Below are 25450 nucleotides of genomic sequence, written 5' to 3'. Positions count from 1 at the left end.
TTCTCAAGATCTTGGAATATCACTTCTGACCTTTGGATCCTAGCTAAAGCATACAATTATTTAATATATTGAACACCCTCTTTGTTATAAAAGAGATATAAAGTACCCTCTATTGCAAAAATAAGTAAAAAAAAAAGTATTTTAGTTTCTTAAGTTAATGATACGTTTGATTTACAGGGTCTTCTGGAAGAATATCCAGTGAAGAGCTATTGTGCAGTAACGAGCTTTCTGTATTTCCGGAAAAAGAAAAATGTTGCAATATGAAATGGAATAAAGCATGTTGGGATACTGGAGATTATATCCGTCAACGGTCCTCTCGAGATAGCGGTGATTATGCTGGATCTGATTCTCGGAGTTTAAGGTTAGACACAACAAGGCTACACAACGAACATAGGCACTTATGCAAGGAAACTGATTCAATTCCAGTTTTCCTTTCTTACTTTTTTCTAAAAGAAGCTACTCTGCTCTATGACAGCTCATCCTTATTTTTCCCCTTCTTTCAAAAAAAAAGAAATCGAAGCCGAAGTGAAAATTTGAAATTTAATTCAATGAAAACTAATGAAATCCCTTGAAAAGACTGTTTGAATGTGCAAACCGATTGATACCGAATGTCTTTATTTAAAGATTCCTCCTCCAATCTTTTCCTCAACTAGTTTAAGCTATGTATGTTCCTTAAGACTACAGGGGTTACAACTTTAGGCGAAGAATTAAAACTACCGAATTATTTTTTTCATATTCGAATTGTAATCTGTTCTTTTATATTTCAATCTGAATCATATGAATATATTTTACTAGTTAGTTTATTTTAGAAAATATAAATGGATTTAATTTCTATGCAAATTTTATTTTTTATTCTTTGTAAGTTTCGTATTTGGATTAGCTTCAAATTAAGAAAAAGACAAACTGTGCAAGACTTGTGCTCGGGGGGGGGGGGGGTAAGGTATGTATACTTGTTTACCTTTCGTGGGGGGATGTGTCATGTAATTGAAAACAAATTCAAAAATAAGTAAATTATAGGAAAAAGTCATGGTTCTTTGGATTTGTTTTGGAGCGGGGGGTGAGGCACGTGCTTGAAGTACCTGTGTGAACGTGCCTTGGTATGGGAATGTTTGAATTTACTGCTAGGTTTTGAACAGTTCCATCCTTCCAGCAAAATCATGGCCGCTGAACTGATATAAATGTTCCATTTATGACCCAGTTTTGTTTCCAAATCAAAAGGATTTTTCTGTTAGCCAATTTATTTGTTGTTTGGTCTATAAGATACCAAATGGAAGGCTTCCAATTGGTTCGAAAAAAGAAAAAAAAACTATTATAAGCTAATATAACTACTGTAAAACCACTATATTAAACCTGCTGTAACCTACAAAAACTATTAACTACGAAACCTTAACTTGTATAAGAACTACTATTCAAAACCTACTATAGCCTATAAAAATTATAAACTACTATAACTACGAAACTATAAATTACAAAAACTACTATAAAAGTACTAAAAGAAACTAACAGCTAACTACTAACAGCTAACAGCTACTATTATTACTACAAAAAAAAAACTACATTTGTTTTTCTTCCTTCATAATTCAGTCAATAAACTTCTAATTTTAATTTTCAGTATCTCGTCACTGGAGGAATCGGCCCCTAGTCTTGTTATTGGTCGCTGTCGTGCTTTAATTGATATTCCTTCGAATCCACAGGACTTAACCACTTTATCCTTTAAGGTCAGATTTATTTTCGTATTTTAAAGCTACGCGATTTTGAAGCGTTGACAGTTCTTACAAGAATTGTTCCTAGTTAATGTTATCATTGCACTCGACAAACTTTCTAATAGTTTTTTCCTAGCTTTCTTTCTCTTTTCAAGCACTTTTATTGTTGTTCTTTAAGTTTTTTTGATTGAATTACTTACAAGGATATTTCATTGTTTTATTCTTGTTTGCGGTCTTCTTCATTTTAGTTATAGTTTTGCCGCATTAAATCTTATTTTCATTTGATGGCTGTCGCTGCTAATAGCCATCTAACAAGGAACGGCCATTTTCTAGATGAATGGCTTAGTTTTCATACACAGCTCTTTATATTCCATTTTTTTCTTACTTGGATTAACACATCCTTGAAATGTTACCACGGTCTCGGCAGCAGTATATCTTTCATTGTGAAAACGTGGAGGAAGTTGTCAAGGCTTGAATTTGTCACCGCTGAATGAAAATAGGATGGCTGATGGAATTTATCTCAAGAGATATATATGGATCTAGATTAAGTGCAGATTTAATCCGTTTTTCCATTTCTTACCTCAAGATAATACAAATTTTCTAGGATTTTTTTTTCTTTTCTCCTTTTCCTGAAATGTTGCATCTCTTTCTGAAATAAATTAAATAAAAAAAAACTAGTTTTTTTACTGAAAGTAAGGAGCGACATTAAAACTTAAAACGAACAGAAATTACTCCGTATATGAAATGGGTTGTCCCCTCCGCAATCCCTCGCTCTTTACGCTAAAGCTTTTAATTGTTTTAAAAAGCAGAATTAATAATAATAATAATAATAATAATTTATTTCTTACCCACAACAACACTATAAAAGTATTAAAATGTGGAGTACAAACAATTAAATACACACAAAAAAGCAAAACATACAAAAAATGAAAAGTAATGACAGTAGAGATTTTTTACGTTAATACAAAAAATTAAATAAACACACAAAATAACGAACTATGAAAAAAAAATGAACATTAGATACACGCAAAAAATGAAATTCAAAAAACACAAAGAGAAAAACAAATACACACACAAAGTCAACGAAAATAACGGATAAGACGGCGGTGAGGGGATAGGCGCGCAGAAGCTGTACTGGAGAGTTGTCTGTGAAGAATCTCCAACTTTAAAGTTATGTCAGGAACTGAGAATTTTTTAACAAGAGTCCGGTTTTTTGTCCAAGGTGGAAGATACAGCCGAAATTTGCAAAATTTGAAATAATTTATCCGAATTCTTTTTAAATTACCATTATTAAGAAGGGGGAAAAGACCTGAAGCATAAAGGACAGAATGATCACAGAAAGTAGAATAAAGTTTAGCCAGCGCACGTCTATTATACTTCCCTCTATTTGCAACAATTTTTGCATAACCAATCTGAATCTTTTTACTAATATCACAAACAGTACGCTGACGTAAGCTCGAAAGATTGTTAGTAATAGAGATACCAAGCCAACGAATACAAGCAACAAGAGGGATAGTGAAGTTATTACAGTGAAGGGGAGTAGCAGTAATACAGTTATAGGGAAGAAACTTTATCTATATTAATTGAAAGGCCAATTGTGGCAAAGAGTCAAACTTTAGCGTAAAGAGCGAGGGATTGCGGAGGGGGCAACCCATTTCATATACGGAGTAATTTCTGTTCGTTTTAAGTTTTAATGTCGCTCCTTATTTTCAATTAAAAAACTAGTTTTTTTTACTTAATATCTGAACGTTTTTGAATTAATGCATGTTTAATTTTGGCTCTCCACACATAAATTAATAAAATGAAATTTGCATATTAATTCCTTTTTTGGCTAAATGGCTTTCTCTTAGTTTTGATCAGACGATTTTGAGAAATAAGGGGTGGGGAAGGAGGCCTAGTTGCCCTGCAATTTTTCGGTTACATAAAAAGGCAACTAAATTTTAATTTTTAACGAATGTTTTTATTAGTAAAAAATATACGTAACTTAAGAATTAACTTACGTAACAAACTTTTATATTCTTAAATTTTTGTTATGCATATGCGGGGGTTTGTACCCTCGTTAATACCTCACTCTTTACACTAAATCGTAAGTTTTGTCGCAATTCTTTAAGAATGACCCCTGAATCAGAAAGGCTGAAGAATAAATAGTTAAAATTACTAAAAATACTATAGCATAAAGAGCGAGGTATTTATCTCCTCCTAAATACCTCGCTCTTTATGCTGAAGTATTTTTAGCACCCCTCATATGCGTAATAATCTCTGTTCGTTTTAAGTTTCAATGCTACTCCTTACTTTCAATTGAAAAAACTTTTCCATGTTTATTTTTTCATTGTTTTTTTATAGTAATTTTAGAAAATCCTGCGCCCTTTTCATTGAATTTCTGTTCCCCCATGAAATATTTCTCCAAGGAAAGATCCTCCCACATAGCCCCTCCCCTCAACCCCACCCCCAAAACCAAAAAAAAAACCCTGAAAACGTCTCTACACTTCCCAATAATTATTACTATATGTAAACACTGGTCGAAGTTTGTAACTTGCAGCCCCTCCACCAGGGACTGTGGGTGAGTAAGTCATTCCCAAAGACATAGTTATTATGGTTTTTGACAATGCGGAATAAAATGGTTATCTCAAAATTTGATCCGTTGACTTTGAAGAAAAAATGAGCATGGGAGGGGGCCTAGGTGCCCTCCAAATTTTTGGTCACTTAAAAAGGGCACTAGAACTTTTCATTTCCGTTAGAATGAGCCCTCTTGCGACATTCTAGGGCCACTTGGTCGATACGATTACCCCTGGGGAAAAGAAAAAAAAACAAAAAACAAACAAACAAACGAACAATGACCCCTATTTTCCAAAATAAGGCAAATTTTCTCAGGCTCTTAACTTTTGATGACAAAGACTAAATTTGATGAAACATATATATTTAAAATCAGCATGAAAATCCGATTCTTTTGATGTATATTTTAGCATCAAAATTCCGTTTTTTAGAGTTTCGTTTACTATTGAGCCGGGTCGCTCCTTACTACAGTTCGTTACCACGAACTGTTTGAAAAGAAACAAACTTAAAAAAAAAATAAAACCATCTAAGAAACGACAACTAACAAACTAGAGAAAAAAAGACTTGTGTTTATTTGTTTTGTGGTTGTTTGTTCTTTTTTTTGTTGGCGTTCTTTTTGTGTTTCTGTTCCACTGCCGTATTTAAATTAAACCCGTTTTTTCTCTCTTAAATTTTTTTAAGAGATAATTTTTTTAAGAATTTTTTTTAAGAATCTAAAAAAAAATTTTTTTAATTTTTTTTCTCTTTAAATGTTTTTTTTAATGAATTATTTGCCCAGTTTTCAGTTTTTCACTCTCATAACAAATTACGCTTTTGCATGTATCCCTTTGATTTACCAAAACTAAGCTGTGCCGACGTTATAGTATTAACGAGTTGATCTGTACAAGTAAATATGGTTATAACAGAGCAGATTGTAAATAAAAAAACTAATAACCACTTGCTCAGAAAGAAACAAGAAAGACATTGAGTAGAACCGTAGTGGCTTTGATTGACAGTCTTATTAGAACTGAAATAAAGCACTTTGCATGGGGAAATTGTCGTTTATGGAAATAGAGGCTATGAGTTTTGTGCCGGGAATTTCTCTTTCCCCATAAAGACCAACAATACACAAAATGTGCAAAATTTTTAAAGGTTTGGAAGAAGTATTTCGCTCTTCCGGTCAGAACAAAATTCCCCCATCCCATTAGAAGCATTTTAGAAAGAGACACCACATCAACTTATGTTGGGGAGAGAAAAATAGAGGTCAATGGCTTTCATGTGCGCTAATATAGTATAAAAACTTTTTCTTCTGACCCCAGAAATAATATTCCTTCCAATCTTGTTGGTTGTCTTGTTCTTAAAACTGTAATTAATTCTAGCATTATCAGTATCTGCTTTAACACCACTACCCATAATCAAAGATAGGTTGGATCTTTTACAAAAAAATCTGCCTTTAATTGAGACAACATGGAAACAGTGTAAGGATCGGGACTCTGCTCCGAAGAAGAAATATGAGAAAAATCAAGTAGAAATGAAGTGCTTTAGTTGAAAATCTAATCAGTACTGAAAAGGAAGCACTTTGGACGGGGAAATTGTTTTAAGGGAAATAGAGACGCTCATTTTCGTCTATCCTTGGATCCAGCTGTATGTCTTTAGTATTTATTAGAGTTGCAGATAATTTTCGAGGAGTGTAAACACGAAAATATCATATTCTATGTAGACCCTTGAAACTCGATGTTTGTAGCCCTAAGTTTTTGTTTAGGTGACCGACTAGATTTTTTTTTTTTTTTTTTTTTTTTTTTTTTTTTTTTTTTTTTTTTTTTTTTTTTTTTTTTTTTTTTTTTTTTTTTTTTTTTTTTTGCTGGGGTGCTGCTGTTGCTGCTTAAAAAAATAATATACTTATCAAGTTTTCATACTAAACATGATCTTTTTGATATTCTACACTTTATCTATTTTACAGTATTTTTTTTCCATAAAAATGTGACAAAAAAACTTCTCATCTGATTTCTATTCTCTGAAAATACATCCCGAGGGAAATATTTTCGCATAATATTTCTTATCAATCGAGAATTTTTTTGCACATAGTATGCTTTTTGTGAGGTTGATACCGATTACCGCTTAACGAAATAATGTAAAAACACAATTTCAACTTATTCAATCTACAACTCGGCATAAAACTTCACAAAATAACCTTAATCTGCAACTTCTTGTTATCTGATCTAACTGATATTCTTTGCTTAGTCCCTTTCACTTGTATTTTGTTTACCAAAAATGTAACTTTCATTTTTTTTTATTATTATTGTTATTATTATTATAATCAAAAAGTTCGTGGTAACGAACTGTAAGTAAGGAGTGACCCGGCTCAATACTAACTGAAACTCTAAAAACCGAACTTTTGATACTAATAAACATATCAAAAGAATCGGCTAATTATGCTGTTGCCCATTGAGGCTACGAGTCTAAGAAAATTTGCCTGATTTTCGAAAAAAGAGGAAACAGCACCATCAGATTCAACGTATCAGAAAAGGCTACTGTAGAAGTTTCAAGCTCCTATCTGCAAAAACGAGGAATTTTATATTTTTTTGCCAGAAGATCACGAATGCGTGTTTATTTGCTTTTTTTTCTTTGTTTGTTTGTTTTCCCAGGGGTGATCGTATTGATCCAGTGGTCCTAGAACATCTTGAGAGGTTCATTCAGACGGAAATTAAAAGTTCTAATGCCCCTATATTGGAGGGGGCAATCCCCTTCATATACGTAATAATTTCTGTTCTTCTTAAGTTTTAATGTTGCTCCGTACCTTCAGTTGAAAAAACTTGTTATTTTATATTTAATTATATCAGAAATGATGGTGCTTTTCTTCAAGTGAAGAGTTTTGCTGAAAATATTTTCAAAAAGTACGGTCAGAGGGGGAATGTTTCTCATGACATCTCTGAACAGAATTTGACTTTAAAAAATATGGATTGTGCCAAGTGTCGTGGGTACGCTAGGACTTTTCAAAAAAGCTACCATTAATTGAGACAATTTGGAAACGCTGTAAGGATTGGAATTCAGCACTGCTCAGAAATACAAAGAGTGAGTCGAGTTTAACTGAAGCGCTTTGGTTGACAACTAAATCAGGACTGTGACTGGAAGCCAACTGTGCACAGGGAAATGTTTTTTTGGGGAATAGATTGTTTGGTGTCCATTTGTAGCTATGCCCTAGATCCAGCTGCATGTCTGATACGGCTCAATGAAGCTATTAATATACACAGTGAGTGTAAACAATTTAGCTTGGTACTCCATATATGTGTGAATCTAGGTATTATTATGTTGCTTCAGATGGTCGTTGTATTTTTCTAAACATATTTTTCGTCTTATGCAAGATTGATATTGATTACTACTTTGCAATATAATGTACAAGCTATACCTCTTCGTTTTAAACTTGATATCTCGGACATTCTATACTTATTCTCTTTAACAGTGTTTTTTTCTTTTTTTCTGGGAGTATTTGTGTTACAGAGTATCAACTTTAGATTATTGACTGCGTATTTCTCTTTGCTTGTTTTCAAGCTTACCTGAAAAAAATTGAACTTCGTAGGCCTATACTGTTTGCAAGTTTGATACCGATTACTCAGAGTATAAGTATATATACGAACAGTAGCGAAAAGTCCTATACTCTCCATTAAAGATTTTTGAAACGCATCAATCTAGACCTCTCTTCATGACTTTGCCTCTTCGCGCACGCGCAGTGACAAATGTTTAGCGCTTTTATCCGACGGAAAATCAAGTAGCAACTGAAACTATTGCTCTGAAGTACTAGGAACTTACCAGTCAGCACGCTATGATGTGTATCATTATTTAAGAAACTTTTCGCTATTTTTAGTATATATACTTATGCTGTGGCGATTACTTCGGTGATCGTGTAACTCAACCTCTGTTTAACTGAACCCTCGTTTAATTCAACTCGCATCCAACTCAATCTCAGTGTTTCCTTTCGATATACTCAAAATTTAAATAAATATTTTAAAAATTTAAAAACTATTTAAAAAATAGCAACAAAGTTACTATTTTCAAAAGTAGAAAAAAATAGTGTTTTTAAAGCCTGCCCTCCTAAAAAATCCAGGCTATTTGTTTACTTCCTGCAACATTTTTTACACTTTTTGCACATTTTTTCAGGTTCTTAGTTATTGATGGGTAACACTAAACTTAATGCCTTTTATGTATTTGGGGTTAGCGTAAAAAGCCAATTTTTTTGTGTATTGTAGCAAACATACCATTTTTTAGATTTTCGCTTACTATTGATCTGAGTCGCTCTGAAGTTAGGGTTGGTTGTGACGAACTGTTTGACTAGCCAGATATATAAAACTATGCTCTTGATCAATTTTTCCAAGTAGATATATTATGGTTTATTTTGAAGCTTATATTGCAGTTATGTTCCGAATAAATACACTGATGCACACTGTACACGCTTCTTAAATGCGCAAAATTTTTGTTTTCGAAGTAAAGAGAACTTATTGGTAGCTATCCCCGCCCCCAGGACCATAGTTTGCCCCCCCCTCCTCACAGCTGAAGCTCAGCGTCTTCAAAAATCTTGTCAGGACTAAGATTGCCCTACATTTTTCAAGCATCCATAGAAACAGATTAGTTTTCTTTAGTATACCTTTGCCTGTATGGTACTATATGGCTCATTTTCCCATGGTCGTTTTCACAGGAGTTGGGAAAATCGGCTATTTTAATTGTCTTGTGTCGAACAACACCTTCTTAAAATGTTAGTTCCGTCTCCAAAGAAGTTTTTTTATCTCCAGTTGAGACGAGATGGAGACATTCTAAGGAGTGGACGAACGGCTGATGAAATTAAGAAGAAACTAAATAGAGGAGATGGGGTTTGCCTGACAATCCAAACTGAAACGGAAGCACTTTCGATGAGGGCTTTGTTTTTGTTATGTGCATTCTTTGATTTTCCTTAAGTATCGGTAAAATTGCAGAATAGCCGCTCTCCAGAAGGAGAAATGCTAGAGCAACAAGGGAGTCATTTTTGGATTTCTAATTTTATGCTCTTTTTCATGGTTAAAGTCCTGTTTGTGACAAGGCACCCCCACCTCGTCTGATGGTCTCCTATATAGTCCTAGCCTTATACAAAACTAAGATAAAATAATGATTCTATTAGATTCCTTTTTAGCTCCTTTTCAACACAATACTCATTGCTCTGACAGTAACCCCTCCCCCATGATGGACACATACATAGCCTCAATAATCTATATTTCGTTGCTTTTTTAGTTGTTTGATCCGTTGTAAAACCGGTTGTTCTATGTAGACTCGAGAGATTCAGTTTAGTTGGAGTTATTGTGCTGAATTTATGACAAAAAAAAACTATTTTAAATGAGTTAAAAAAGTGAACAATAATAGAAAGACACATGAAAATCTGATTAATATAATTATGTTGCATAGTATAAAGTGAGAATTTCATAGTTTAAAACCCCCTACCGAAAAATCCTTCCTCGTAAGAGAATCCCCACCCTAAGAAAATCCCTCCCTGATAAGTATCTGTATATTTCCCAATAGCCAATATTATATGTAAACAGTGGGCAAATATCATAGTTTTTACCCCTCCCCCCAGGTTATATGGGGTCAAGTCATCCTCATAGACAAAGTTATTAGATTCTTTGACTATGCTGAACAAAATGGCTATCTCAGAATTTTGATCGGACAACTTAGGGGAAAGGTGGCATTGGGGGGGAGACTATCTGCTGTCCAGTATTTTTGGCTACTTAAAAAGAGCACTAGAACTTTAAAGTTGGAGGGGGGAGGATTAATTCTGAAAAATTAGAAAAAAATTAGATATTTTTAACTTAAGAAGGAGTGATCGGGTCTTAATGAAATTTCATATTTATAAGGACCTCGTAACTCTGATCTCTTATTTTAAATCCCGACCTGATCCAGTGTCATTAGGGGGAGTTGAAGGGAACCGGAAATCATGGAAATGGCTTAGAGTGGAGGGATCGGGATGAAACTTGGTGGAAAAACTAAGCACAAGTCCTAGATACGTGATTGACATAACCGGAACGGATCCGCTCTCTTTGGGCTGCTCTCCCTGCTGACGATCATGACGCAAGAAATACATGCTGCTAAAATAGATGGCATAAGTTTCATATATTTAATTTCAATTTTCTTAATTCAAAAAAACTCTTTCTTTAAACATAGTCCTTGTCTCAAAAGTAGTATCTCTCTTCTGTTGAATCAACATGGAACCATCATAACGACTGAATTTATCTTGCTGCCGAAAATGATAGGAGAAACTAAGTGGAACTGAAGTGGTTTGGCCAACAATCCTATCAGAGCTGAAATGGAACCACTTTGTATGGGGAAATTGTTTTTATGCAAATGAAGTGTTTGGATTCCTCAAGGGTCATGCTTAGATCTTCTTCTTCTTCGTGTTGGGATTTTGTTGAGACACTTTCGCATAATTTCATCAGTGGAATCAAATTCTGGGCCCTGCAGCAAGTTGCTGCTGCTGGGTATGAATCCTGAGCTCCGTATTACTAAGCAGAGATGAATCCCACTGCGCTACTAGACGATCTATGCTTAGATCTAGCATTGAAGCTGAAAAAATCTATTTGAGTTGTGAGCTCGTTCAATGAGTGTAAATGTATAGGTGACACTCAATCTGATAAATAATAGATCAATGGTTTCAGAAAGGTATAGGGGCTGCCTTGAATTTTGATGAACAATTTTCTTTTTTTGTTTAACAAAGTCGTAGACTAGAATTTTTAAGACCTTTTCTAGAATTCTGAATGTCTTTCTTGAATAGTATTTTGTTTCAAAATAGATGGTGTTAAATCCCTATCAATGGTTCCATTATGCTAATAAACCTACAAATAAACGTTCAACTGGGCGTAAGTTCATTTATTAGATAGTGAAAACAGATACAAAAGTCAGGATATTTTGACCACATATACAGCGGTCGTCATCAGCAGAAACACTAACATTTTTAAATTATAGCAAACATATTTATACAGAACAAAATAATTACTTCCGGTTCATCCACCAGAATTGTCTGACAGAATTGAAACAGTTGGGTTCGTCCAAAGTCTTGAGTTGTGAATTTTTTCTTTGATCTTGCCCAAATGTATGTTAAATCTGTTGAATTTTTGTATCTCTTTTCAGCGTCTAATAAATGGACTTATCCCCATTTGAACGTTTATTTGTTTGTTTTAGAAAGGCAGTGTGGTCTTGGAGAAAAATTACGCGTTGAAAATACGTTAATAAACCTGTCTCCTCAAGTACAACAAATTCATGAATATTAGTTTCTTGAAAGGATTCGAGAATTCACTTCCCTTTCTCTCTTTCTGTTTTTCTTTCTTTCTCCCTCACTTCCTTTTTCTGCTTTTTTGCTTTTATTCTTTCTGTCTCCCAAAGCTGCAATTAATTTTTAACAATTTGATGCACAGTTAAATCCTTAGTTTTTATTCTGTTAATGATCCAAGGTATCAGGAATTCTTTTGTATCATTTCTCGAAATGGAAACTTTTGTCTGTCCAGTCTTTATAATTTAGTGGGTCTCTGTTTTGAAGAGCTCCATAAGGAACAGCTGATTTCTAATAGAAGGCTTACAAGGAGAAGACATTGGATACTTTACTCGATACTATCTTTATTATTTAACGAAGATATAATCTTTATATCTTCCCCTTAATCATTACTATTAAAAACAGCGGATAAATAATGGACCATAGTATATTTAGCAAGTATTGCGCACATTTCTACTCAATTGTTGTCCACCTCTCCCTTGTTCTTTTTCTTGGTTTGAAGAAGTGTTTAAATTGAAAAGAAAATAAATTTGTGGGAAGTAAAGGAAAATTAGAGAAAATAAGTTTTCTTAATGATTTTTTTTTTTCGCTTTCATGTTGATGAAATGCATCAACATGATGCATCAAACATGATGCATCATATGTGCAGTATATCAGACCGTAAAGTTCAATTTGATTCGTATCTCAAATATGATTAAAACGGACTACCATGGATACAGCCAAGTATCCTTGTGTATGGGAGGCAACATCCGTAAGTTTGTATAGAGGGTGGAGAATGAAACTGAAGAAAAACTTTTATTATGATACTATTTCGAAGATTTCTTTCTTTTACTCACTAATTTTCATTTTACACATACTTTGCAGTCATTTTATGTAGGGGGAGGCGTTGCCTCCTTCTGCAAGATCGGTGACGGCTCTCCAGTCTTTTCTAGACTCTGATGTGGTTGGCACATCTTTCTACTCTGGGGTGGGGGGAGGGGCTGCAAGAGTGTGTTCGAAGTGTGAAAGGACTGTGTGAAGATTCGTTCACCTTATCTTACCTCTTGCGCATTTAAAACCACTCGGGGGATCAACTAATGGTCTCTATTCTTCTCTAAATTCTAGTTCGGTTAGCAGTTCCCCTGATTCGGGAATATATTCAAAGCATAGGAAGAGGACTGTTTGAGCAGATATTGATTAACCTGTTATGAGCTTAATAGAACTTAAAAGTGAAAAGTAGCGTGATTATTAACGGTAGGGACAATGAAGAGCACAAAATTGGAGACAGACTTTGAGGGTATGTGCGATGGTAACATAGTAACTGTTATTTTATGGTCGGTGGGATTTGGTGAGCTTCATCGCCAGTTTGTGTTTTTGTAGTTGTTCATTAGAATGCCCTTAAAATGGCATACGTAAGCAGGTGGATCCAGCGTCTCCTGTTTACTGTCAACACAGCGACGCAAAATCCTAAATGTTCCTGTTATAATGAGTTTTATATCCGTCACATAATGACTTATTTCTTTGATGTCATTTTATTTGTTTAATCTTAATCAGTTGGACTAGAACAAAGTTGTTTCTTGGTCGAGCGAAAATAATAATAATAAAAACACTAATCAAGCAATATAAAGAATCTACCCTGTATACCACTTCAACTTGTCTTTGAAGTTGTCTTTCAACTTGTCTCCCAACTTTTTTGGGAGGTAGAAATTTTTCTGAAGAGTAATTTACCATATGAATTAAATGAAAAGACTTAGACAATATGGACACAGTTTAATACAATTAATGCTAAAATCTTCAAAATATAATTTCAAGGTCTGACCGTCAGAAGAATACCTCCTACCGATTCGAAACTTTCAAAAATCTTATAGTTTCTCCTACATATGCTTTGGTATAGTCGTTACGTTCAGCCTATTTGTTTGTCTGGTAGAAAAATGGTTTGACAAAAATGGCATGGTATGCTAATGGTATGGTTTGCCATGGCAAAGAAAAAAATGACAAAATCATTATCCATTACTGGCACGACGAAGGTCAGGATCGTATCCAGGATTTTTTTGGGGGGAGAGGAAACGCATCAAAAATGTGTTTATATTCAGCTTTGTTATGTTTGTACGAGTCGGACAATTATTTTGTGGGAGGGGGTTAACCCCCCTCCCCCTTCGACACGACCATTGCGAAGGCTAATTTCTACTGTCAACTATTATTTAGAGAAAGGAGTTTGTTAAAGCCTTGTTTCCGCTTGTTCCTAGTTACAATCTAATTACAAAAAATTGTAATTTTTAAAAGTTCAGTTAATCAATGCCATAAACGAATCGGATACCACTAATTTGCTTGCTGTGTGAACAGTCAGTCGATTTTATGGCGATGTGACACCAAGTGACACATAGCGATAGCAAATTCTGTCGGTCGGTCTGTTGGTCTGTATATCTGTCTGTCCCTGTTTTGCTACTTTAGACACTTCCAGGTAAGCTAGGACGGTGAAATTTGGCAGGCCTATTAGGAACCAGACCAGATCAAATTAAAAATTGTTGTTTCCCCGATTCGACCATTTGGAGGGGGGGCGGTTAAATCGGAAAAATTAGAAAAAATGAGATTTTTAACTTACGAACGGGTGATCGGATCTCAATGAAATTTGATGTTTGGAAGGATATCGTGTCTCAGAGCTCTTATTTTAAATCCCGACCGGATCCAGTGACATTGGGAGGAGTTGAGGAGGGGGGAACCTAAAATATTTTAAAACGCCTAGAGTGGAGGGATCAGGATGAAACCTGGTGGGGAAAATAAGCAAAAGTCCTAGATACGTGATTGACATAACCGGAACGGATCCGCTGTCTTTGGGGAAGTTAGCGGGGGAGGGTTAATTCTGAAAAATTAGAAAAAATGAGTTATTTTTAACTTACGAAGGAGTGATCGGATCTTAATGAAATTTGATGTTTGGAAAAATACAGTGTCTCGGAGCTCTTATTTGAAATCTTGAACTGAACCGGTGAAATTGAGAGGAGTTGGGGGGGGGAACCTAAAATCTCGGAAAATGCTTGGGGTGAAGGGATCGGGATGAAACTTGGCGGGAAAAATAATCACAAGTCCTAGGTACGTGATTGAAATAACCGGAATGGATCCGCTTTCTTTGGGGAAGTTTTTTAATTCCGAAGAAATAGGAAAAAATGAGGTATTTGTAACTTACGAAGGAGTGATCGGATCTTAATGAAATTTGAAGTTTGATGTTTGGAAGGATATCGTGTCTCAGAGTCAGGCACGTATACAGGGAAGGGGGCCTTCGGGACTGGGCCCCCGCCCCCGATAATTTGTGAAATGTTTAATCTCCCCATGGTTTCTTGGGATTTCTGGCAAAAGTAAGGACATTTATTAAGAATCTAGATACATGTGTGAAGCTTTTTTTTAGGATTTTACAGCATGCAATTATCCGGTAAAGTCACTGCCCAATTATTAACCCATTTTCTGTCTAACTTTTTACCCTCATTGAAGTTTTTTTTTTTTTTTTGTAAAGAGAGTTTGCTTTCCACAGCAAAATAGAATTATCCTTGATACTAGGGCGTTTATCCCCCCTTTTCAGGATAAAGTACAGCTTTTAATGGATCAATTTTGGAAACTATCATTTTTCTTTAAAATCGACGTTTTCCCAATAGAAGAACTACCCCCCACAGCACACTTATTGCACTGTTAGCCCTAAAATTTCCCTTTCAGTGGGATATAAAATATTAATCACTGTTTCTAAATCGCTATAAACATAACCTGAGCCTAAAACGTACTTTTGAGGCTTCAGTCTTCTTCCCCCCATCCGCTACAATACTACAGATGAAAGTTAATCTGTATTTTCGGATATACGTGCTTTTTGCGTTTATTTAGTTACTAAATAAAAAAGTGCTACTTTATATCTGCTGTTTCGAGGGTTTTTGCCCCCCCCGAAAGAAATTCCTGCATACGTGCCTGCTCAGAGCTCTTATTTTAAATCCTGACCGGATTCGGTGATATTTGGGAGAGTTGGGGGGGAACCTAAAATCTTGGGAAACGCTTAGAGTGGAGGGATCGGGATGAAAATTTGCGGGAAAAATAAGCACAAGTCCTAGATACTTGATTGACATAACCAGAATGGATCTGCTCTCTTTGGGAGAGTTTGGGGGGGGGGTTAATTCTAAGAAATTAGAAAAAATGAGGTATTTTTAACTTACGAAGTAGTGATCGGATCTTAATGAAATTTCATATTTAGAAGGACCTCGTAACTCAGATCTCTTATTTTAAATCCCGACCGGATCCAGTGTCATTGGGGGGGGGGACCGGAAATCTTGGAAAACGCTTAAAGCGGAGAGATCAGGATGAAACTTGGTGGGAAGAATAAGCACAAGTCCAAGATACGTGACTGACATAACCGGACCAGGACCGCTCTCTTTGGTGGAGTTGGGGGGGGGGGGGGGGGTAATTCGGAAGAACTAGAAAAAAATGAGGTATTTGTAACTTGCGAACGGGTGATCAGATCTTAATGAAATTTGATATCTAGAAGGATCTTGTGCTTTAGAACTCTCATTCTAAATCCCGACCAGATCCAGTGGCATTGAGGAGTTGGAGGGGAAACCGGAATTCTTGGAAAACGTGACAATCGAGATATCTTACGAATGGGTGATAGGATTTTAATGAAACTTGATATATAAAAGGATCTTATGTCTCAGATGCTCCATTTTCAATTTGAGTCGGATTCGGGGACATAAAGGGTTGGAGGGGGGAAACAGAAATCTTGGAAACCGGAAATCTTGGAAAATGCTTAGAGTGGAGAGATCAGGATGAAACTTGATGGGAAGAATAAGTGCAAGTTATAGATACGAGATTGACATAATTGGAACTGATCCGTTCTCTTTGAGGGGGGCTGGGGGTTTTTTAATTTGGAAAAATTAGAAAAATTGAGGGGTTTTTAACTTAAGAACGGGTGACCGGATCTTAATGAAATTTGATATTTAGAAGGACCCGTGACTCAGAGCTCTTATTTTAAATCCCTACCGGCATTAAGCCTATGATTTTCCTTTTAAAGCGATCTATTGATTCATAGGATTTTGCTAGAGCTCATACCATATGAGCTCTTAGCTCTTGTTATGTGCGTTTTTTTTTTTTTTTTTTTTTTTTTTTTTTTTTTTTTTTTTTTTTTTTTTTTTTTTTTTTTTTTTTGACAAATCCAATGAGGTGAGAAAGCTCCTAAGAAGGAAGTACGTGAACGCACCTATTGAACACAATAATTGACGCCATGTCAAATCTTGCCTTTAATGATACTAATTAAAACAAAATGAAAATGTTGAAGACGGGTGAAACTTATTATAAGCCAATGAAAAGAAACAACTATTTTTTTTTTTTACAAATAATAATAAAAGTCCGGATGGTATGACTTCACATCCGTAAGCCTATATCAACAGAATAAAAAAACAACCAAAGAACTAACTTGAGCAAACATACAAAAAAGATAAAAAAAAAAACACTAAAAAAAGAACACACAAACGCTTCACAATAAACTAAAAAAAAAAAGGTTCAATATGGTACCACGTAACAATACACAAGGCACAAGACAGGGTGCTTATTAAATCCCATTGTCTAAATATGTATCAATTATTTTCTGATATGGCATCCCTTACCAGAATTATCCTTTCTCGGAATTGTGGGAACCTTTCTGAATTACTCGGATTTTTAATTTTACAAAAAGCCTGTTTTTTTTACGGTCACATTAGAAGCATTTACCACTTTTCAATATTTGCATGTACGTTTAATTGTGAATGATACGGCGGTGTGGTCTGAGAAATTATTAATTATAGCAGAAAATCTTTAATGATGATGCATGCTGTTCTGCTAGCCCTATTCTGGTTCTTTTGGAGTGGCAATAAGTAACTTTAATAGTAACCATTAATTACCAAGAAAAGCAAAGCAGGGAATTATCCTTATTTTTAAAAAGCTTCTTGGTGTAACTTTTTGAATAAATTCTTGTTGTGGATTACTACAACATCAAAAATCTACTTCGTCCACCTTAAAGCAAAAATCTCAACCTGAAAATTTCACCTCAGCTCTTTCTGAACATATATTTAAATTCTCAAACCATTTTATGGTCGAAAGTATCTCTTTGATTTCAAGGCACAGGGGTTAAAAATAAATTTTTAGGGAAACCATTAGAATTAAAAATCCTATTCAAAAACCTGGCTTTGAATAGAGATGCAGTTGAGCTTGAATTCAATTTATGATAATCCGTTAAATAAGGTTAATTTTGTTCCTCCCAATATCTGTGACCTTTGTTTATCCGATAATGAACTTTGACATACAAATCATGGCAATAAACACGAAACTAGGAAATCAAAGAGATTTGCATCAGTAGCTGCTTTGAAAAGAATAAGAACGTTATCCAATATGTAATTAATTTGTTGTTTTGTATACATGTTGATGTTTTATGTGTATTATTTCAGTTTTTATACTGAAGACGGCCACTGGAAATGTGACTGAAATATCCAGAGATTTTGTTGTTGTTTCACTGTCATCAAATAAAGGATTTATCCCTATTGAACTCTTATTTGTACGTAATAAGCTTTTGTAGAGTCTGCAACTATAGAATTACGACCGTCAACTTTTATTTATTTTCATGGGGAAGTCTTGTTTTATTAACGCTGGTGCTTAGAACCATATTGTGCAACTTTAACTTTGTTCGTTCACGTCTCAAATTTTTTCTTTATTAGAAACGAAATTGTGAACAAGGATGCTATTCTTCTCTCTTATTGTTTAGACAAGTTTTTCAGCCAAGTAAGACTTGGCACGTTCATGAAAATCAATTTGTGTTTCGTCAAGCTTCAATCTGCTTGGAATTTTCTCAGCTATTATCTCTTGTATTTCAATTAGACTTTTGATTTCTTTTGCAAAGAAAATCGTCAGTTCTATCAAAGAGAAAAAGAGACATTGCTTACCTACAATGACGTAGTAAATAGTGATAATGTCACTGGTTTACGTCTCTGACGCATTTTTGCGAGGCAATCATTCCTTAAGCGTATGTCAGAAGGGAAAGATGAATAACTTCGCCTGTTGAAACCCGATTGCTTCCTGTATTAAATTTAATCCAATAAAATGAGCAAACATTGTTTTGTTTCACCCTATTGGTTGCTCTGTGCAAAATTGTAAGCCAATAAAGAGAACGAAAAGTTTTCTAGTTACAAGATTGTTTTGTAAGTAATCCCTCTGTATCTATTTGGTTATTTTATCTTAGGAACGCTTTTTTTTAATCAAACAAATGCTTTGATTAGGGTTCTTTCTGCAAAAATGTGAGATTTTGTATTTTTTGCCAGAAGAAAGGTCTCGGATGCGTGATTTTTTTCAGAAGTGATCGTATTGACCGAGTAGTCCAGGAATATCCCGAGAATGCTCATTCTAACGGAAATTAAAAGTTCTAGTGGTCTTTTAAGCGACCCAAAATTGGAGGGCAACAAGCCCCCCTCCCATGCTCTTTTTTCCCAAAGTCACCCGATCAAAGTTTTGAGATAGCCATTTTTTTCAGCCTAGTCGAAAAATCTAATAAATGTCTTTGAGGATGACTTAATCCTCAACAGTCTTAATCCCGCAAGTCATGAACTTTGCCCATTGTTTACATATAGTATTGGTTATTGGGGAAGTATACAGAAGTTTTCGGGGGGATTTTTCTGGTGTGAGGGATCGGAGAGAGGGGATTACTTGGGAGGATCTTTCATAGGGAAAGGGACGTTTCTATGAAGGGGGTGCCGGATTTCCCAGCATTATTGAAAAAGATCCGAAATTAATAAAACAAAAAAAAAACAAGTTATTCAACCGTAAATAAGGAGCAACATTAAACTTTTAAACGAACAGAAATTATTATATATATGAGGGGGTTTGCCCCCTCGTTAATACCTTGCTCTTTATCATAAAGTTTTTTTTAGCACTTTCAAAAGAACTATTTATTCCAATTAAACGGCCTTTGTGATTCAGGGGTCATTCTTTAAGAATTGGAACAAAATTCAAATTTTAGCGTCGGCTGCCTTTGGCTTTGGCTGACCGTCTCAAGGACAAAGGACCCATTAGCGAATGGCCCATCTCCCAGCATCATATGAAAACTCCCAAAGCCGCCAAATTACTCAAATGATATTTCCTTGAAATTTTAATGTAAATTGATAGAGGGTCCTGATGATAGGGGAAATGAGTGATAAGCATAACTTTTAGCCCGATAATTTTAACCCTGTTAAAAGGAAAAAAAAAATATGTCCGCTATTGTCAGGTAAAAAAAAATCAGGTATTATTTTTATTCTAATAAATTATAAGCAAAACAGGCACCCCAGGGGAAATTTGACTTAAAGTTCAGCCCAAGGATATTGAATTCCGTCCGATTGATTTTCGGTCTTAAAAATATTTTATATATATTTGAATATATAAAGATATAAAAAGTTAAAAAAAATACGGCATTGGACTCTACAGTCCCCACCGCTTGTGGTGATTTCCGTCTACCCATCCTGTGTTTTCGCACACCCTTCCTGCTTACCTTCACCAGATTTTTCCAGGTACCCTTTTAAAGCTTGGTCGACTCTGGCTGAGCTTACAGAATAATTTTGTTTTCTTTCAATCTTGAGCTACACTAAATAGTAAAAACGAGCAACACTAAATATATAAAAATAAAATTAAAATGTATTTTGCTTAAATAAAACAAAATTCAATTTATAAGTTTATTAAATAAAATTAAATATAAAATAAAAATTAAATGTGTTTTGTTTTTCATCCTTTCCTATTCAGTGTGGCTCAAGATTGGAAGAAAACAAAATGATTCTGAAGTTCTTCTGAAAGTGCAAGAACTTTCTAAGGACGTATCACATATGATTTAGCTGATATTTGTTAAAATATTTCGTGATAGATAAATTGATGTGAACAGCATTGGTTAACACCAAAAACTGGATTTTTACCAATCCGCCAATGTGGTATACCATTGCTCTCCGGAGTGACAAGTTCGAAGTAGATAGAACTGTTCTAAATTGGTAAACATCAGTGACGTTTTATAAATTAAACAAAAACTTACCAAGTTTGAAGTTTGATTCTAACTCTACTCCAAAGAAGGAGTGCCAGCGTAACTGAGAGTTCAACTCAGATAGATGGTTGCCTACGCCTCGACTGACTAAGAGTAACATCAGTATTTTGAAGTCCTTGTCGTATGCGTTTCCTAAGCTCATGATGAAGCGCTGAGAGTTCAAAGGAAAGGGAAAAAGGGAGGGCAGTTGAACTCTCAGCTACGCTTGCGCTCCTTCTTCGGAGCAGAATTACAATCAAACTTCAAATTGGTAAGTTCTCATTTAATTTATTAATTCCACACCAAAAGGAGTGCCTTAGCTACGCTTCGAGTTAAACTGAGATTTAAAGTTCAGCATGAGCTAAACCAGCACTAATAATCAATAATTCGTAAAAAGAGGTCCTATTCGTACAAAGAGGCTGCTGTACAAAATTCATTCACAGTACCATGTTTCAAAGATAACAAAATACAATGAGTAATTTCAAAAAACAGATAACTGTTGTCCACTTTCAGTTGGTTCAACATATAGCCTTGCAAACGTTTTGTATTTTTTCTGCCTACATATCTTACAGTTCGGTCCACACCAACTACTCTTGCTTTAAGGTGAGACATTGATGCAGACCTGGCGCTATCAGCACCATTCTGAGATCTATGAGCGCAATACTGCGATCTACGCCTGCAAGAAATATTACTTCTTTGATTCATGTAGAAAAAGATTACTTGGACGCAACGATATGAGGCTCACGGTATAGAAGAAAAAGGTGTCGTCTCTATTTGGATATAACGTCATTCTAATATAACTAGCTAGATGCGTCAGCAGAAGCAGGAAGACTCTTGAACAGGCCGAAATTTAAACATTGATTTGTGGTTGCACGATTTCGTTGTTTTTGACAAGACATTGATTTGAAAACCAAAAAACTTCCATCTTCATTATGTATCATTTTGCTAATAGACGAATTGGCCAGAAAACTAAAGACGAATTGGCCAGAAAACTAAACTCTTTCACAAGCGGATAAAATCAATGAAATTACTGAAGACTTTCGATATACGAAGCTGGTAATGTAAAGAGATCAAATACGCTTTTTACGTCCCAGATACTGGAAAACTTGGGAAGGCTATGCCTTCTATTAAAGACCCCTCTCATGAACTTGGTTACTGCCCAACTGAAGTCTTCGTAAAATTGCCAATAAAGTACTGCTTGCAGTATTTATAACACTATATCCAACACCTGAGTGAAAATGTTCCGTAAAAAAGGTCAAGGTCTCCAGTAGAGTTGCCTCCAGGGGCTGGGTACCGTTTCTTCCACAAAAGTCGATCCTTTTTAATTTAAACCTAGTATTGGCGCTTAATCGAATCCATTCATCCATCCATGATAATATCTAATATGGAAGGAGAATATTCTTGGTGGAAAAAACCTTGTCAGAGACGACGCAAACCGCTAGATGTAACGTCTTAAACAATGGATGGTGCAAGGTCAGTTTTTGTGGGAGAGACTAAGTAAACATATTGTCTGGTAGAAGTTTGGTAATTCCTGCTAAAAGCCCGAATAGAAAGAGATACTAGACTTGTATGGTTCAGCTTCGAAAGATCCAAATACCAGTTGCTTGGTCCTTTTCTTCCTTCTGAAGGTGCTTCAGAAGCAAGCCAAAGGGCATGGAAGAAATGAGGCTTCCAACTCATTCGCAATGTATCTACAAAAAGAATATTTTGGATCTGGTTTCCAAGAAACCAATGGTTTTAATCTGAAAATTTTAACTTGTTGACCACAAATGAATGTCTATCCACTGATATACCATCGAGTTATAATTTCGAATATTCCAAAATCCAATTCTCATTCTTTTCATTATATGATTGTCGTGATCCTTTATCAGCGATATTAGCTACTCCAGGTAAATGTTCTGCAGATATCCACCCTTTTCCGCGCAATACTAGCTGTCAGGCCTTATTTACAAAATAATTACAAAACATAGATTTGGATCTCTTTATTTTCGTATGTCACTGTGGTTATATTTTCTCATCGTAGCCGGGTCTGCCTGCTTTTACTATCCTGAGCAAACTTTTTAGCCACAGATAAACAGCTTTTATTTCTAAAGGATTGATCTTAAGTCACTTTCTTCTGAGGACCAATTATCCGTGGCCGTTTTCATGGGACATTCCGCCACAAGTGCCTAGCCTAGTTACCGTGCATCAATGCACAAATATTTGTCAACTTGTCTTGTCTCAATTGTTTTAGAAGAATGATTGGCAATATCCCATCACCTTTGCAGTTCCGAACTTACATCGGATGTTAATGTGATCTTGGCTGCAAAATCAACCCGTGTATTTTTTAGTACTTGAGCTTTCCACGACTCTGCTTTCCGGTTAAATGAGGGGCCTAATTTCTGCTATAGTTTAGACAGGGGGCCTTGTTCTATCAGCAGCAATAACAGTAGGCCCCCTCGCACGTTTTTGGTCTTCCAAATGAATTTCCAAAATTCAGCACGGATTTGCTCTGGACGTTGTTTTGGCAACATCCTTGCCAAAAATAAAACTCCTTCACTTTTGATTCTTTGGTCATGGATTCTTATGGGGCACGCTGAGCCAGTTCTGATGGTTTTAGAACCATTTTTTGGGCTCCAAGAGCCGTAGCGAGCACGATTTTGAAACTCGGGGCTCCGAGAGCCAATATTTGTTCTTCGATCAGTATCCAATGCTGGAAAAGTTAAAACAAGAATGCTTAGAGTTCCGGCCAATTATTGAATCGTAGTATTGACATTCAAAAAGTATCCTTCCCAGAAGGAGTAAGTGGTCCTAGTACATAACGAATAAATAACCTCTTCGCCGAAGTAGGGAAAACGGAGGTTTAAAGTTTTGTAAGAACCCTTGGGCTGTAATTTAGCAAAAACATGTAAGCATAGGGACAATCCATTTCAGAACAAAACCATATCTGCTCATTAAAATCAATAGAGCATGAATAAAAAAAAATCAATAAGGTCTACAGAGGCCAGATAAGAATTCTTTGTCTTTAAATTAAACCGCAAATTGAACACTTTCCATTTAAAAATGGCCGTATTTAACGCTTTTTAAAATTTAGCGTAAATCAAGAAGAACCATTTTCCTTCGAGACCGTAAAAACAGAAGAAACACAAAGTTTTTCCTTTTTTCTTAACTCGGCACTTGAACAATTACACCTCTGTGCAATAAAATATACATTTCTTTTCTCATAACCTGTAGTTCTTCAAAAGTAAAAGTTGTGTTCTTTGTTTTTAAAACTTTCAATGATATTTTCTCACATTCAGTCTTATAGCCGGTAACTGCAATATTCAAATCACTGGTTATTGACTGCCATTTTGAGACAAACCTACTAATTCTCTCCGTTTTTAAATTATCAACCAAATATTCTAACTGGCTATTAATTGAGGGCAGTCTATGTTAAATAGTACATACCAGCTATTTGTCATCCCCTTTCCTGGAAATTCTGGAGTTTGGGCCTGTCTTGACTGTCCTGGACCTGCCTGAGTGAGCACGATATTGCCGTTTACACTTCTCACGATCATAGTCATCCACTGTATTGAAAAATAATTCCATCACTATTGTATCACAATTACCCATTATTTACTTTGATGTCAATCCAAGCGAAAGTATACATCAACCACAGCCTATATAGACACTATAGGCTGTGACATCAACTGATGCTACTCATGGTCAATCGATGCGTAGGCATGCATTGATCTCAGTTTAATTCGAAGCATAGCTAAGGCGCTCCTTTTGGAGTAGAATTCCTAGTTTTGCGTGTGGATATCATCGGCAGTGCCATCTGCTTTTAACGCATCAACACTTGCATCAACATATTCTAATAAGATATTCCTAGATTGTGCTTTGTATTGATGGATCCGTGCGGATTTAAATTCTCTTTTTGACACTTCTGCACTCTTCTGGCAACTGTTTTCTGGATCTTAGGTTTTATAACCTAAGATAACTTAAAATAAATAAATGGCCTGTGAGCATAACAAAAAGTTTTTCATGTAAAACACCCTTTCTTTTTTCTTTTTTTTATCTTTTTTTACCGCTTCCTCTCTTTCTGAGATAACAGTGAACGGATTATCATAGAAACTTGGGTGAAGGCTAATTTTGAAAGCCAATTGTTATTTTCAGAGTTTTCTGAGACAAAGTTATAACCAATGGCAGTGCCATTGGGTCGTAGTAAAACTGCAGCATCAACACATGTTTATAGGCGGAAAATAAACGGTCATTCCTTATTTCCACATATCTCAGTACTAAATATCTACGAACAGGGAAACGTAGGCTATATTTCTATATTGATCTTAAATGCCCCTCCCAGCTCCCCTGCTATATATGTTTGGATCTGTTTATTACCATTATATGAAGATTTTGTAACCTCCGGCCCTTTTTTGTCTCCACTCCAGCTTTCAATGAATGTCATTGTCAGAGTTCATACCCTAATAGAGGACAATTAATTTTAATTCAAATTGTCAAATACCTTCAGGCCGGATATTGTCGCTTCGTGTCTTTGGTATGCTAGATTTGCTAGTAGGCTGAGAAAGAACGCCATCCAAACAAAGGGGCAATACCCTCCCGTGGTTTTAAGCAAGTTTTCAGAAAGCCCTGGTAAGGGTTATTGTCTGACGAAATATGATAATATTGGGTATTATCTGTTCCACGCAAGTTTTTAGAAAATGATGTCCTTGTTTGAATGTCTATTTTGCTCAATTTGGAAGCCTGTGCTGTGAGATTCTTCAAAACGTTGGATTGTTTTCAGAGCTACCTAACTTGTTCAAACTGGCAATTTATAATTATCAAATTTCTTGCTATTCCCTAGTTTCGCTGTAAATAATGAAAGTTCCCCTTGCCACAAAGTTAAATGCCAAGAGAAATTTGTAGTTCTGTTTTTAGTTAAGCTAACGAATAAAGTGAAATCCTGAA

General features: G+C 35.4%; 1 protein-coding gene across 1 annotated transcript in view; it reads left to right on the top strand.

Moving 5' to 3' along the window:
- LOC136037956 (uncharacterized) overlaps positions 1 to 25450 on the top strand; it is a 247985-nt gene that overhangs the window by 184782 nt on the left and 37753 nt on the right. Inside the window, exons 11-12 of the mRNA XM_065720843.1 lie at positions 178 to 361; positions 1613 to 1718. Of these exons, the coding sequence (XP_065576915.1) occupies positions 178 to 361; positions 1613 to 1718 (290 nt within the window). The remainder of the gene's footprint in view (positions 1 to 177; positions 362 to 1612; positions 1719 to 25450) is intronic.

Source organism: Artemia franciscana, chromosome 2, assembly GCF_032884065.1.
Source record: "Artemia franciscana chromosome 2, ASM3288406v1, whole genome shotgun sequence".
Lineage (NCBI taxonomy): Eukaryota > Metazoa > Arthropoda > Branchiopoda > Anostraca > Artemiidae > Artemia > Artemia franciscana.
Note: the sequence above shows the minus strand (reverse complement) of the source record. Positions and strands in the feature narration are given on the sequence as shown.